This window comes from Podarcis erhardii (assembly GCF_964252035.2).
Source record: "Podarcis erhardii genome assembly, chromosome: 6".
Classification (NCBI taxonomy): Eukaryota; Metazoa; Chordata; class Lepidosauria; order Squamata; family Lacertidae; genus Podarcis; species Podarcis erhardii.
This window is the reverse complement of record NC_138510.1, coordinates 56,028,287-56,041,647: the sequence shown is the minus strand read 5'-3', so window position 1 is coordinate 56,041,647 and position 13,361 is coordinate 56,028,287. Positions and strand designations below refer to the sequence as shown.

General features: G+C 39.1%; 1 protein-coding gene across 2 annotated transcripts in view; it reads left to right on the top strand.

Annotated features, from left to right (window-relative positions):
* The window catches only part of BEND5 (BEN domain containing 5), a 721,515-nt gene that overhangs the window by 248,944 nt on the left and 459,210 nt on the right, over positions 1-13,361 (top strand). For both annotated transcript variants that reach the window (XM_081868270.1, XM_081868274.1), the window contains exon 5: positions 4,110-4,326. In XM_081868270.1, coding sequence (XP_081724396.1) covers positions 4,110-4,326 — 217 coding nt within the window. The remainder of the gene's footprint in view (positions 1-4,109; positions 4,327-13,361) is intronic.

Below are 13,361 nucleotides of genomic sequence, written 5' to 3'. Positions count from 1 at the left end.
ATAGTGAGCTTGATGGACCAATGGTCTGACTCAGTGTAAGGCAGCTTCTTATGTTCATATCACAGTCAACATATTCATGAAAGGTGATCAATATTCGTATTCAATAACAAATATGTTTAGAGTGCCGATTTCTTAACTTTTAACTAAAACACTGAAGGTTATGATATTTCACTTTATTTTTCTTCTGTGCAGAGAGAAACAGCCAGATGTTCTAAAAGGTATAAAAGCTATGGGGACTGCAATCAGGTGGTTAAAGAGGAGAGATATATGCAGAAGTGTTTCTAATTAATTGCATCTAGAATAAAAGCAATTAAATCACAGTATCTGAAACTGCTTTGGAAAATGGTTTCAAAATGTTTTTGTGGTTACCCTTCTGCCTGGTAAGGGCTGTTCAGTTCCATGTCAAACAGGCAACCCCTTCTTAACTCTAAATTCTTTGGGCAGTGTTAGGTAAAGTGTTGGTCAGCGTCATGTTTCCATTTCTAGAAGGAAACAACAGCAATGTTGATTGAAAGCTGCCATCTCTCGAGTGACTTCAAGGCAGCAGTCCTGAGTGAGGGAAGGCCAATTTATTTATTTATTTTGTGACGACTCATGTAAATGTGGTCATGCATGAGTGGAATGCATGTAAAGGTGTCTGTATATCATATGGTTAAAATCTATTCAGGGGACAGTGGTATTGCTTGTCTAGACAGGAAATTGCTGCTTCCAAACATTTTACACCTTGCCCCTCAATGCCCTCCATCAGGAACTTGTGTACAAGCTTTCCCATCAGTTTGTGCGACTGGTTTGTGCATGTGTGTTTTGAAATCCAAACAGCCAACACTAGTTAGGAATACCTAACTAGTGTTGTTTCAGTATCATGCTGAAGCCAATGGAGTGGGAGATGATGGCTGTTGTTATGAATGGACTTTGGACATATTTTCATCAAATTCCCATTCAGAACTTTAGTTAGTTTGACAGTGCACATAAGTATTAGTTAGCAATGTACATTTGTAGTCCTAACTAAGGCTCTTGGAGGATATATGTAACTGGAAATATGCTCCAGTATGGCTTCCTCGCTTTAGCTGTCACGTACTGCATGGCCTATAGCATGAAAGGGTGGAGCATTTCTGCAGATCTGTGATAAGATATATATTTTCCCCTCTCTATTTAGAAATGCAGCTAAATTTCACATTCTGAATCTGTTCCTGCCAGGCCTAGGTCACATTAGTATTCTACTGGCAGCTGCCTATAGGTAGTAATATTGTTTTGTCCATAACCAGAGGGAACAATCAGACTCAGCCATTCTCCGGCTATAAACCAGCCAAAGTAATTGGGTTTAATTTTAATTTTTGTAATAGCTTTAAATTAATAGAAGCAGCTGCTGCTACAGTGTGTGGGTGTCCTTTTCCAGCAGGCGTAGAACAAAAAGAAGGAAAGACTAAACAATGGTATGTCTAGGACACAGAGGTTAATGCAAGAACTGAGCAATGTCTTTTTCTTATCAAAACCCCCGATTGGCCATATCTAGCACCTTGTCTCTTGTGCTCCTCTGTCTCTCTCCCTTCCTCCCTTTTTAATTCCCAGATAAAATCTAATCTGATTAGGCTCCTGTATGTAAAGATGTTTTGTTGGTATTGAAACACCCAGTCTCCTTTTCCCTTTGACATGGGAACAGATTAGCACTGACGAAGTGTTAAAAGTGATAAGAATAGATTAACAGCCCCATGAGTCCCATTACAATTATATTTAGGGGGGACATGCTTTGTATTAAGAGTTTGAACCTTTTCTGAGACTTTGGATTTTTATCACTCAAGTAAGGGTAGGTTTTCCTCCAGTGAAAGGCACTGGGTTGTGAAATTGACTTATGACTTATCCTAAATTATAAGTTTCACTCTAATATCCAAGCATATAGATAAATAATTTTCGTTAAAACTGTTGACACCTAGATGTTTGACTTCTTCGGACCAGAATGGAAGACAGCAATAACACCAAAGCATGATTGCAGAAACACACAAGCATGTTAGATTAAGAGATTAAAAATAAAATAAAATAGAAGCAACCTGTGCTGTGTGCCATCTGAACTAGTAGCAAACTAGTAGCAAAAAGATCTCAAGTAGCTTTTCCTAGCATTATGAATTGTTTCATTATAATGAATGCAGCTTCTCCTGTTGCTAGCGTAGAAACAAAGGTTCTGCACTTGCCAATGCACTGTTTGAACTTGCATTGTATTTTGAGGTCTGGGGGCTTCAGTTTATTTACTCAGAACTGTATAATCTGTTTGATCTTATATACCGTGAGAGATACCTGATAGCATACCAGAGTAATGTTGGATGATAGAAATATGTTAAGATATTTCAGGAAGCTATTTGCTTAGCTGGTTGTATTCTAAACCACTGAGCCTCTTGGGCTTGTTGACTGGAAGGTCAGCAGTTTGAATTCGTGCAACAGGGTGAACTCCTGTTGCTCTGTCCCAGCTTCTGCCAACCTAGCAATTCAAAAGCACACCAGTGCAAGAAGATAAATAGGTACTGCTGTGGCAGGAAGGTAAACGGCGTTACCGTGCGCTCTGGCACTCGTCACGGTGTCCTGTTGTGCCAGAAGTGGTTTAGTCACATGACCCAGAAAACTGTCTGTAGGCAAACGGCGGCTCCCTAGGCTGAAGCAAGATGAGCGCCACAACCCCATAGTTGCCTTTGACTGGACTTAACCGTCCAGGGGTCATTTACCTTTACCTTTGCCTATTCCCCCACCTTCACTGCTATTTATATCAGATTGAAAACTATAACCCTCTGCCCTTTTGTCTTTGCGGTCTGCAAACAATAATAATAGTAATAATAATAATAATAATAATAATAATAATAATAATAATAATAGTTTGTGGCTGGTTAACATCAGGATCTTTAGTCAGCACAATGTAAATAAAACAAAGAGCAACAATCAAGAGTGGTCTTCTTTATTCACTGGAGTTTAAAAGCCAAAGCAATACGAAGGACAAATAATTTTTATGTCATCTCTAATTAACTGCATCACTGAGTCTTCATTGTATTTTGCCAGGAAGATGTCCGTTTTTCTTTGCATACTCCTTAACAGCCGCTAATTGGAAAGACTCTTCTATCATGAGAACTTTCTGTCCTCCGTTTCATATTAACAATGAAAGGCCAAAACTGATCCTCTCCAGTTGTCTCATTTCTCAGAACTATTACCGTAGGACACATTACTACTGCTATGTCTGTAAATCATATTACGTTTTCTTCACCATCATTGCCTGACGGTAGCTGACTTCTGCTACAAGCATTAGATGGGACCTGTTTATGATATTCCTTAATTGAATAAGCTACTGTCTGGGGGATGATAGTATGCTTTTGCCAAATAGGATTGGAAAATTTGTTGTATTTAATTGCAAGACCCTTGTGGAGTCTGTCCAGGCAGATAAAGGTGTACAGCCAGTACCCACAGCCTGCCTGCCTAGGGAATGGGTCTTTTACTCACCCTTCCAAGATTGCTACATAATCATATTGAATTATTGTGCTACTGCATAGATGCTGCACAGAACAAGGTTCTCTCATTCAAATTAAATAAAAAATCTACTGTGTTCCCCCCCTTACTTCCAGAGCCAACACCTGCATTGCCTTATGATGTGGTTTTATTCTCTTTATTCTAACTATTAAGATTCTTCATATAATATTGACAATAAATGCAAAAAAACAAGAAGGAACAGCAGCAATATAGAAGGAAAGGCTGCAGTCCTATAGCCACTTGACTTAATACCCCACTGAAGACCCCACTGAACTTAATAGGTCTGTCTTCTGAGTAACATACCTAGAATTGTGACATATGGTAAAGCAGAGGTGAAGTTTTTCAAAGAACTAGAATGATCCAGATCTCAGTTGTCAGAGTTTTAACTTCCTCTGCATTAAGCTTGGAAGGTAGTGGATGATTACGTGGAAAATGGAGGTGGATTATCTACATACGAAACCTGATTCAGATTTGTTCCTCTGCAGTCAGAGCCATAGAGCCATTATGTCAGGGAAGAGAGACTCCCCATTCTCCATACATGTACAACTTCACTGTTGCATTTAATTTAGCCAATGGATTTTGATTGTGGCATTTGTCTTATCTTTTAGGCAAAGGCTGCCACCCAAAAATGTGTATTATTATCGCTGCCCTGATCACAGGAAGAACTACGTTATGTCATTTGCTTTCTGCTTTGATCGAGAAGATGACATATACCAGTTCGCTTACTGCTACCCCTACACTTACACACGGCTTCAGCATTATCTTGATAATTTACAGAAGAGGAGCATGGACTACTACTGCAGAGAACTTCTGGGACTTAGTGTGGTGAGTAATAAATGCATTTGCCACTTGTAATATTTCCTTATCAATCCCTGGACCATAATGGCAATACAGTAGCATTCATCATCTAAGCTGATGTACCCACACATGTTTTTGTTTTGTTGCTATCAAGGACACAACAGAGCTTAGCTGCACTGTGAAATATAGGCAAATACAGGTTCATATAAAGCATTATGACTGTGACATGGAGAAATTGCCACATAGTTTGAATTTGCCTCCAAAGATATTAAAAGAAAAATGTAAACAAGAAGAAAAACATTCTGACATGGATTTTATTGCTAACACCTTTACTCTCCCATCCTCTCCCTCCACATTCACCATGATTCTGTTCCCAAAGTAATGTGCTTCTCCAAAATGGGATGTTACTTTGTGTGGGCATATGTAAAACATGCCCATGTTGTGTCCAGCATTTATACTTCCTGTTGCAACTACCGCTGTTGTTAACAACAAAACTATTTAGGGTGGCCTCTGCTTAGTTTTGCCAGAGCTAGCTACATAATTCTAGTATCAAAAAGTATGGCCTGCATTACTACTGGTGGCCACCAAGATCAGGCACTGATCTGTACCAAGACTGGTTAGGGCCAACCAATGAGGTGCAGAGGACTCTGGAAGTATGGTATTACAATTGAACTGTCAAGTCAAAGGGAGGGAGCCCATTGATGATATTCAACTCAGGTTCCCATGAAACCTGAAGTTGGGTCTGAATAAGGAAAACCCCAGGCATACGTATGGATGTGAACATTACCCCTCATGAATCCTGTCCAGTCTGTTCCTTTTCCACGTCAAAATGGTACTTCTCTTACTATAAAGTAATGCAGGACTTGTATTAGGTAGGATTGGTTGAAGATCATCATTGTCCAAAAGGTTTAAATGCTATAAAGGGTCCTTTTATAAATTCTAGAGTTTATACTACAAGTTTATCAGCTGCTTCCTTGATTAATAAAAAAGTGCAAAAAGTAGAATATAGTTTCAAGTTTATCAGAGTGGAAACTTAAACAAAGATAAATTCAGAAAGAATAAAACTGTTGGAGCAATCTGTTCTATGCTTCCCTACATGAGAATCAAAATTTAAAAGGGGGAGGGAAGGAGAGGGCAAATTACATAAAAGGAAAATGAAGTTGCTATTGTGATACTGACAATGTTTAAATGTCCATCTTGGAGGATGCATATATCTGTAGTCTTTGTCTTGTCTTTTCTTTTTTTTTCTTTCTTGATTGAGCACAAACATTGGCATAATGTTCAAAACAATCATGAAACTCCTTATAATGGAGGCACAAATATTTTATTTTTTCTCTTTCTACATAGCTACATATGTTGAAATAATGGCTTTAGAGTACATTTGGTCGTACCCAATTATTTGTGATATAGCTACAATGCAAAAATACTTTGTGTTCAAAATATGGTATAAGAATTTACTAAGTTATCATTCTAAATATTGACTTCGAGTCAGATATGTTTAAGCTTATGCAGTGGGCTTCTGCTAGGCTAGTGGATTTTTTTTAATAAAAAAACTTTTGTTCTTCAAGCAGGTTTCCCCCCCCCCTCCCCTCCACCATCATATCGCAAACATCTTTTTAAGCTTGCTTTTCCTTAGCAGTTGGCCATATGGCATTGTGGAGTGGGGAGTTATATGGTAGATTTTTAATTGTGGACTTATAGAGCTAATTTCACGGTTCTTTGGGTTATGGTCATTATAGCTTGGTTTTTCTGTAACAGGCATATTGAGTGATGGAGGATTTGCAACAGAGCTACTCCATTTTTTATCACACAAAAAACCAACATCTACTACTGCACAACTTTTAAACCTTGCTCTCTGTCAAAGCTTGGCAAATAATGTAGTACTTTTTAAATAATCCTAGCTTTTCTTCATGTGACATTTTCCTAGAAAGCTTGAAAATGTGAGTTAAAGATTTTACAGTGTTTGTTGCTCATGCTCAGTTTTAAGAGGTTGAGAAAAGGTGAGCTCCCCACCCACTCCCTTGGTTATCTTGAACAACTTAAATTATCAGTTTTTGAGAGAGTTCACTGAAAGCAGATGCTTTCTGTTGGGTAATAGATTAAAGTTGCAGCATATAAAGGAGACAGAATAAGGTTATTATACCCAGAGACTGGTGAGTCACTCATCATGCTGCATTAATATTTTGACACTAATCACATTTATACTTTTTCTCCTCTGAAAACTTCCACAATTAAATCCATAAATGCTTCCTGAAATTCTTTGAAAATTAAAAATGGAACAGCAGTACAGGACATTCAATTTCCATTAGATTACCAAAGTTCACAGTGGTTGTAGAGCCAAATGGCACATGTTCTTTTTGCTAGCATGAAGATAAGCAGATCTGATTCTACTTTTTATGTCTGAGAGCTTTTGAACATTAAAATTCTGTGAAATGATATCAAGAATATGCAGTCCTACAAGCTTGGTACCATGGCAGATACCCATTTGGTACCATTTCTACTGACATGATTGTTCTGCCTTAGAGTGGCTGGTTTTTTTAAAAAGAAAAAAAAATCAGCCAGGTAATTAGTGGCAAATCAGTTATTATAGCCAAATGATTTAATTTTTTAAACAATATTTATATAGAGCTTGGTTGTTAAAAACATACAAATCTCTAAGGGGTTTACAAAAATATAAAATAAAACTTTTAAAAAACAGGTGTTTAAAACATTTGAAATACGATTAAAATCAACAGTAGCTTAAAAAGAGATAAAATACACATAACTTCTACATTTCTGAATAGACTTGCCTTAAAAAAACCCCAATGTATTAAGCAGGTGCTGAAAAGAATACGGAGTATAGCAAATCATAATCTTACAGCAATCAAAATACTGTGCAAAGATGACCCTGTCTCCTATGTAGTGATTGCACTGAAATTTTATCCTCAGTCATTTGGGGCTACTTAATTTCAGAAAGATGCAACATTAATGTTGCTTCAGAAACAGCAATATGTGAATGGCTAAGCAAAATAGAAGCAGCATGTCATTCTTTATGTTGCACTCCACTGTATAGTCATGAAAACATGATGCATTTTTAAATTCTTCTGTTGGGTCCTTTCCGGGAGTTTCCAGGTGCTCAGATGATGTCTTCAAATACAGTAATGGGCAGTAATTAGGGGTATTAATGGTGAGAAGAAAGCCAACTACAAGTTATTGACAGATCCATTTCAGTTTTTTGATTCAGAGATTATCTACCTGTTGCTTAATTCTGCTGTAAGACTAGATGGCCTTTTAAATTTAAATGAAGGGTGAGGAACCTATGGACTTCCAGATATTGTTGGGTAACAACTCCCATCATCCCAGAGTATTGGCTTTGCTGGCGGTGACTAAAGGGAGTTGTAGTCCAATATCTGGATGGTCACATTCTTTTAAATCCTTCCACCATTTGGTTTTGTGATTGCTAAATACATAAGTGCATACTGTTAATTAATTCTTGTACTGTGCATAGACACATGAACATAAGATTGCTCTATGCATTGAAGCAGCTCAGTCGGTAGGGCGTGAGACTCTTAATGTCAGGGTCATGGTTCAAACCCCACATTGGGCAAAAGATTCCTGCATTGCAGGGGTTTGGACTAGATGACCCTTATGGTCCCTTCCAACTTTATAGTTCTATGAAATATAGAAACACATACATCTGTATGCACTACAACATCATTGGAGCTCTGGCTTGGGGCAGACTTCCTCCTCCTCCTCCTTCTTCACAAACTCTTCACCATAAGGTTCCAGGCAGGGCAACTTACAACATTAAAGCACAATATTAAAAACAGTTTAAAACAGCTTAAAATCATAAAAAAATAAAATATCCCCTTATCCTAACTTAATTATGTTTTATAAGAATTAGGGGAATGGAAGGTTGTTTGAATTTTGATTTTACCCTATGCAGGGTAAAGAACTATCTAAGCATATATTGGGGATATTGACCTATCTGGTGATCTCTACCTATGTTTTTCTGTAGTCATAAAAATGGGAGAATTACTAAACGTTCGAGTAGAGTCTACCATTCTTTCATTATCCCAATAAATAGATAAATAAAAATTGGGTGATCAAAGGTGTAACAAAATTACAAGAACTGTGTCATGTTTCTTCAAGTGATAGTCTTATGCCAAATGATCACAGAATGAAGTCTGTTTCGTTACTTCTCCTTTCCCCCCAGTAGGCTTTGTTGTACAGAGATCAGAGTGAAGAAATTGTATACAGTGGAACCTCGTGTTATGTACTGTCCTCCTTACAAACGCTGCAGGTTACAAGCTCTGCTAACCCGGAAGTAGATGCTCCTGGTTGCGAACTTTGCCCGGGATGCGAGCGGAAGTTGAGCGCCGGCAGCACAGCAGCAGCGGGAGGTGCCATTAGCAAAAGCGCACCTCATGTTACAAGCGGTTTCGGCTTAAGAACGGACCTCCGGAATGAATTACCGTATTTTTCGCTACATAAGATGCATCTGACCTTAAGACACACCTAGTTTTTAGAGGGGGAATGCAAGAAAAAAATATTCTTTAAAGGGAGCACTGAGCAGAGCCTGTATGCATCCCAGGCTCTGCTCAGCGCTCCCTTTCACAAGCCGCATGGAGCGTGTGTGCGGCGCTTGCAGGCTTTTCCCCAAGGAGGGAGAAGGGCAACCCGTCCCTTTTCCGGAAGGTGGGGGAAGGGACAGAGCGCAGCTAAGCCAGAAGCTAGAACAGTGAGAGGGACCACAGCGATCCGTCTCGCTGTTGTGGCTTCTGGGATAGCTGCGCAGCCTCTTCAGGGAAGTGGGATGAAGGCTCCCCGCTGCCCTGAAGAGGCTGCGCAGTGCTCCCTCTCACTGTTCTGGCTTCTGGCTTAGCGATGCAGCCTGCATTCGCTCCATAAGATGCACACACATTTCCCCTTACTTTTTAGGAGGGGAAAAGTGCATCTTATAGAGCGAAAAATACAGTAAATTCGTAACTGTATTGCTAATACCCCCAAAGCACTTCCAGGTTTGTCACCACTTACTCCTGGTGCTCTGCAAACATCATCAAAATGGCTATAAAGAAATAATATGGCCACAGTCTGTCATTCACAAAACCTTGGGTTATTTTATATATGAAAATCACTCCTCTAGGGATTGTTCTGTGTTTGATTGGCTATAGTATAAAAAAACAAAAAGTCATTCAGTCACAATTTATGGTTCGTTTAGAAACACAGGTTGTTGTTTTATTTAATAAAATAAAATAAAATTATCAGTAAAGTTTGCAGGTCATCCCTGCCCCCTCCCTCAAATTTTTACTTTCCCTGTTCTGAACTCATTGGAAAAAAGCATGGAACTGGGTGAAGTTTCAGGGAAGTTTGAACTTAATGGCTCTGCTGGGATGAGAAAGCAGAATCAACTGCAGATTGTTATAACCCATTTTATGGCAGGAAAACCTGCTGGAGGGAATAATGATCAATGGACTGTGTGTTATGCTGTTTACTGTCAATCTATACAAGCCTATTTTGTATAAGCCTATTAAAAGAACCGGCTGTGATGCTGTTTCTACATTAGTATAAGATAGTTAACTACATCTTTCTTTCGCTTACTATTTGCTTGACTGTACTCAAGGACAGACAAATGATGCACGGTTGATAAAGAAAACAATGAGCAACAGATGCAGTCTCCTAGAATGCCTTGAAACCATCTAAACTGCACCTTTCAGGAATTTGATATCCATGTTTTTCTCTTGAATATTGAGCAATAATTTGTTGACTATCAGATCGGAAAGAAAGGTTAAATCAAAATTTCAGATGTAATGGGCATTGCAAAATTTTGCTAATTCAGATTATTTTGATCTATTTTTCCTCCTTGGAAATATTGAACTGTTATTGTCTGTGGGATTGTGATATTCTGGAACTAGGAACCATTATATAAACTATCAGTACAGGACTCCTGACATGCTAGGACTGTAGCAAACAAGTTCACCTTTGATTTGCCAGATGTCCTCTATTTGTGAGGTGCATTTGGGAATGGATTATAGAATTTGGACTAATGATGCGGGTGGAGAAGGTTTGACGTGGGAACTTGAAGTATGAAAAGTCTTACTCCACTATAAGTGAGTTCAGGCCCTCCAGAATTTTGGTTTGGGCTTGATTTTTTTCATGGTTCACATTCCCCAACCATCACTGCCTGCAAGTCAGCTATCCCTTTCTGGTTTCCTTTCCCCAAACTTATTTGGAAAACACTCCCTAGCAAGGGCGGTGGCAACAGCAAACTCTCTCCCCTCGGTCAATCTTTCTCCATTTACCAAAGCACAACTGGATTCAGGAGCCATAGAGAACTATGTTTCTCAGTCTGGGAAGCTGTTCTTGCATCTTTCTGTTAGGTATCCTGGCAGAATGAGATAAAAAGAGGAGAGAAAGTTGCTGGTGTTCTTGCCACTTTCCCTTTGCCAAGTGAGTTCATAAAAATGAAAGGGGAATTTGTAGGGTCTCAGTGTTCATGGGGTGGGGTGATCGTGAAGGGTTAGTACAAGGCTCATCCACATGCTTTTGCAAGCCTTTGTGTGGGGTTTGAGTTCTTCAGAAAAAGCTAATCCACTGAAGTGAGTCAGGAAAAGTTTGCCCATCAGTGAGCAGTAATCCATGTCCCAGTGCATATATTTGTATGCCAGTCGTGCTTTCTTCTAAAGGATTGCAGGGTAGATGTTACCAAAAACATGAAGGAGGTGTTTGTTTGTTCAGCTTGGTACTAATTTTATTAGTAAAGAAGGCCACCTCCAGTGATATCTGTGATCTTAATTCAATCTTTCACTCTGCAAACTATTAGGGAGATGATTCTTTTGGGTAGTGACTGAGAGACTGAAAGACTACCTGGTTACATTTGGTGTTAAAAGTTCTATGTGACCTGAATAATTTCTGTGTAGAAGGCAAGTTAATAAGAGCTAAAGACCTGGTGGTTTAGAAGTGAGAGGATTATCTCTGAGTGTAGCACAGTCTGGTTTCAGGTTAGGTGCAGCCTTGAAATATCAGAACAGCATATGATCTGTTAAATTGAATGGAACTCCACTGCCTTCCACATGTGCTTTAATGATTATGCTATCATTTTAAGCAGCAGTCTTGCCAACCCTAAATATTTAAAACAAATCATTGACTCCATGTTTCCATTATACCAATGTTACCCTTGCAGCAGTCACTCTCATCCTGAAAACTAGAAATCTTTTTTATTTGTAAGAAAAACATGATTCTCAGGCTTTTGTTAGCTGATGATTGAGATAAAATAGCCCCCCAAAGCAAGGCGCGAGTTACATTTTACAAGAGAAAGATAGTACAAATGGAATTTTATTTGAGCATTTTTTCTTACTTTAAGAAAGTATGTTTTTTATTTCTTATACATTTCTCAGGTTCACATTTTACAAAGTGCTTAATAAAATGTTATTTGCTTTATAATATTCTAAAGGTTGTTTTATAGCTTATAAATTTCTACTTGACCTCAATTTCCTGTATGTAAGTAGATTATACTACTGCCTTAATATACATCATGCAGTTTTAAAAGGAAATCTGTTTCAGCTACAGTTCCACATAGCTGAGGATGACATTTAAATATTAATCAGCTTTGTTTATAACAGTACAAGCTGTATAGCTTTACAGTATACAAACTATTATTTTTTATAATTTTAAAAATGATAGAATCTTCTATTTGGTGCCCAGAAAGTATCTGATAAACATTCATAACCTCAGAGCTAAACAAGTTTCAGGTTTGTGTTGAATGTAAATAGCAACTGTGGGGGATTGGGGCTAGCAGTATTGGAACCATGGAGATGGGAGAGAGGGTTAACCATTTCCTTACCTGCTATGGTCCCAATGAAAATCAGGCCCATTAGCACTAATGGGGGTATCACTCTTAATGCAAATAGTAGCTCTGCTAGAGGATTTTATCAGAACCACAGCTGGGGATAAGAGTTAAATTCTTCTACCCCCTTGCATGGTGTGATATTGTGTGATAGTCCTTTAAGAAACACACAGCTCCTGAGTTAATAGCAGGTCTAGCTGTCCTTGGGTGAGTTCCAGCAATCGTCTGCCACACTGAACTGTCCAGGCTCCTGTGCCTTGTCTTGCTTTCTGTGATCTGTTATAGCTTACCTATGTCTGCTCATCCAGTAAGGATGACTGCTTCAACCTGACCACCAGGACACGGGTGGTGCTGTGGTCTAAACCATAGAGCCTAGGGCTTGCCAATCAGAAGGTCGGCGGTTCGAATCCCCGTGATGGGGTGAGCTCCCATTGTTCGGTCCCTGCTCCTGCCCACCTAGCAGTTCGAAAGCACATCAAAGTGCAAGTAGATAAATAGGTACAGCTCCGGAGGGAAGGTAAACGGCGTTTCCATGCGCTGTTCTGGTTCGCCAGAAGCAGCTTAGTCATGCTGGCCACATGACCCGGAAGCTGTCTGTGGACAAACGCTGGCTCCCTCGGCCTATAGAATGAGATGAGTACCTCAACCCCAGAGTTGTCCATGACTGGACCTAACAGTTAGGGGTACCATTACCTTTATGTCTGCTAACCCAGTAAGAGTGACTGCTTGAACCTGATCACCAGGAGCTTAGTTGAGACAGAACACCTGAAGAGTAGTGGGAGAAGAGTAGCTACAAATCTTTCAGTGTGCTGATTGTTTATAAGCTATGTAGGAAGATTGACACTATAGAAAATTGTTGATTCTACTAGCTTTTTAAAAAATGCAATGCCAGAAAAGTAGAGAAGTTGAAAGTTTATTTTAAATTAATATGTATAGTAGATAATGATATGTGGGTGAACTCAAAAAGTCCATTGTGGGCAGAGAGAAACAGACAGTGATGCAATTAGGTCACACAGAAACAGGCCAGATTTCAAAGGTTGCTGCCAGACGAAGGACACAAACCTTTCGGTCTGATTCAAGAACAATATTTCTCACTGTGCAATCAGCATGGATTTGAATTTTGGCATGTCTGACAAGTGCTTCAACATGTGTCTGATCATGACTTATAGGACTTCTATGCATGTTTAGTCAGAAGTAAGCTTCACTAAGTCCCACAGGACTTACTAAATAGTGTGTT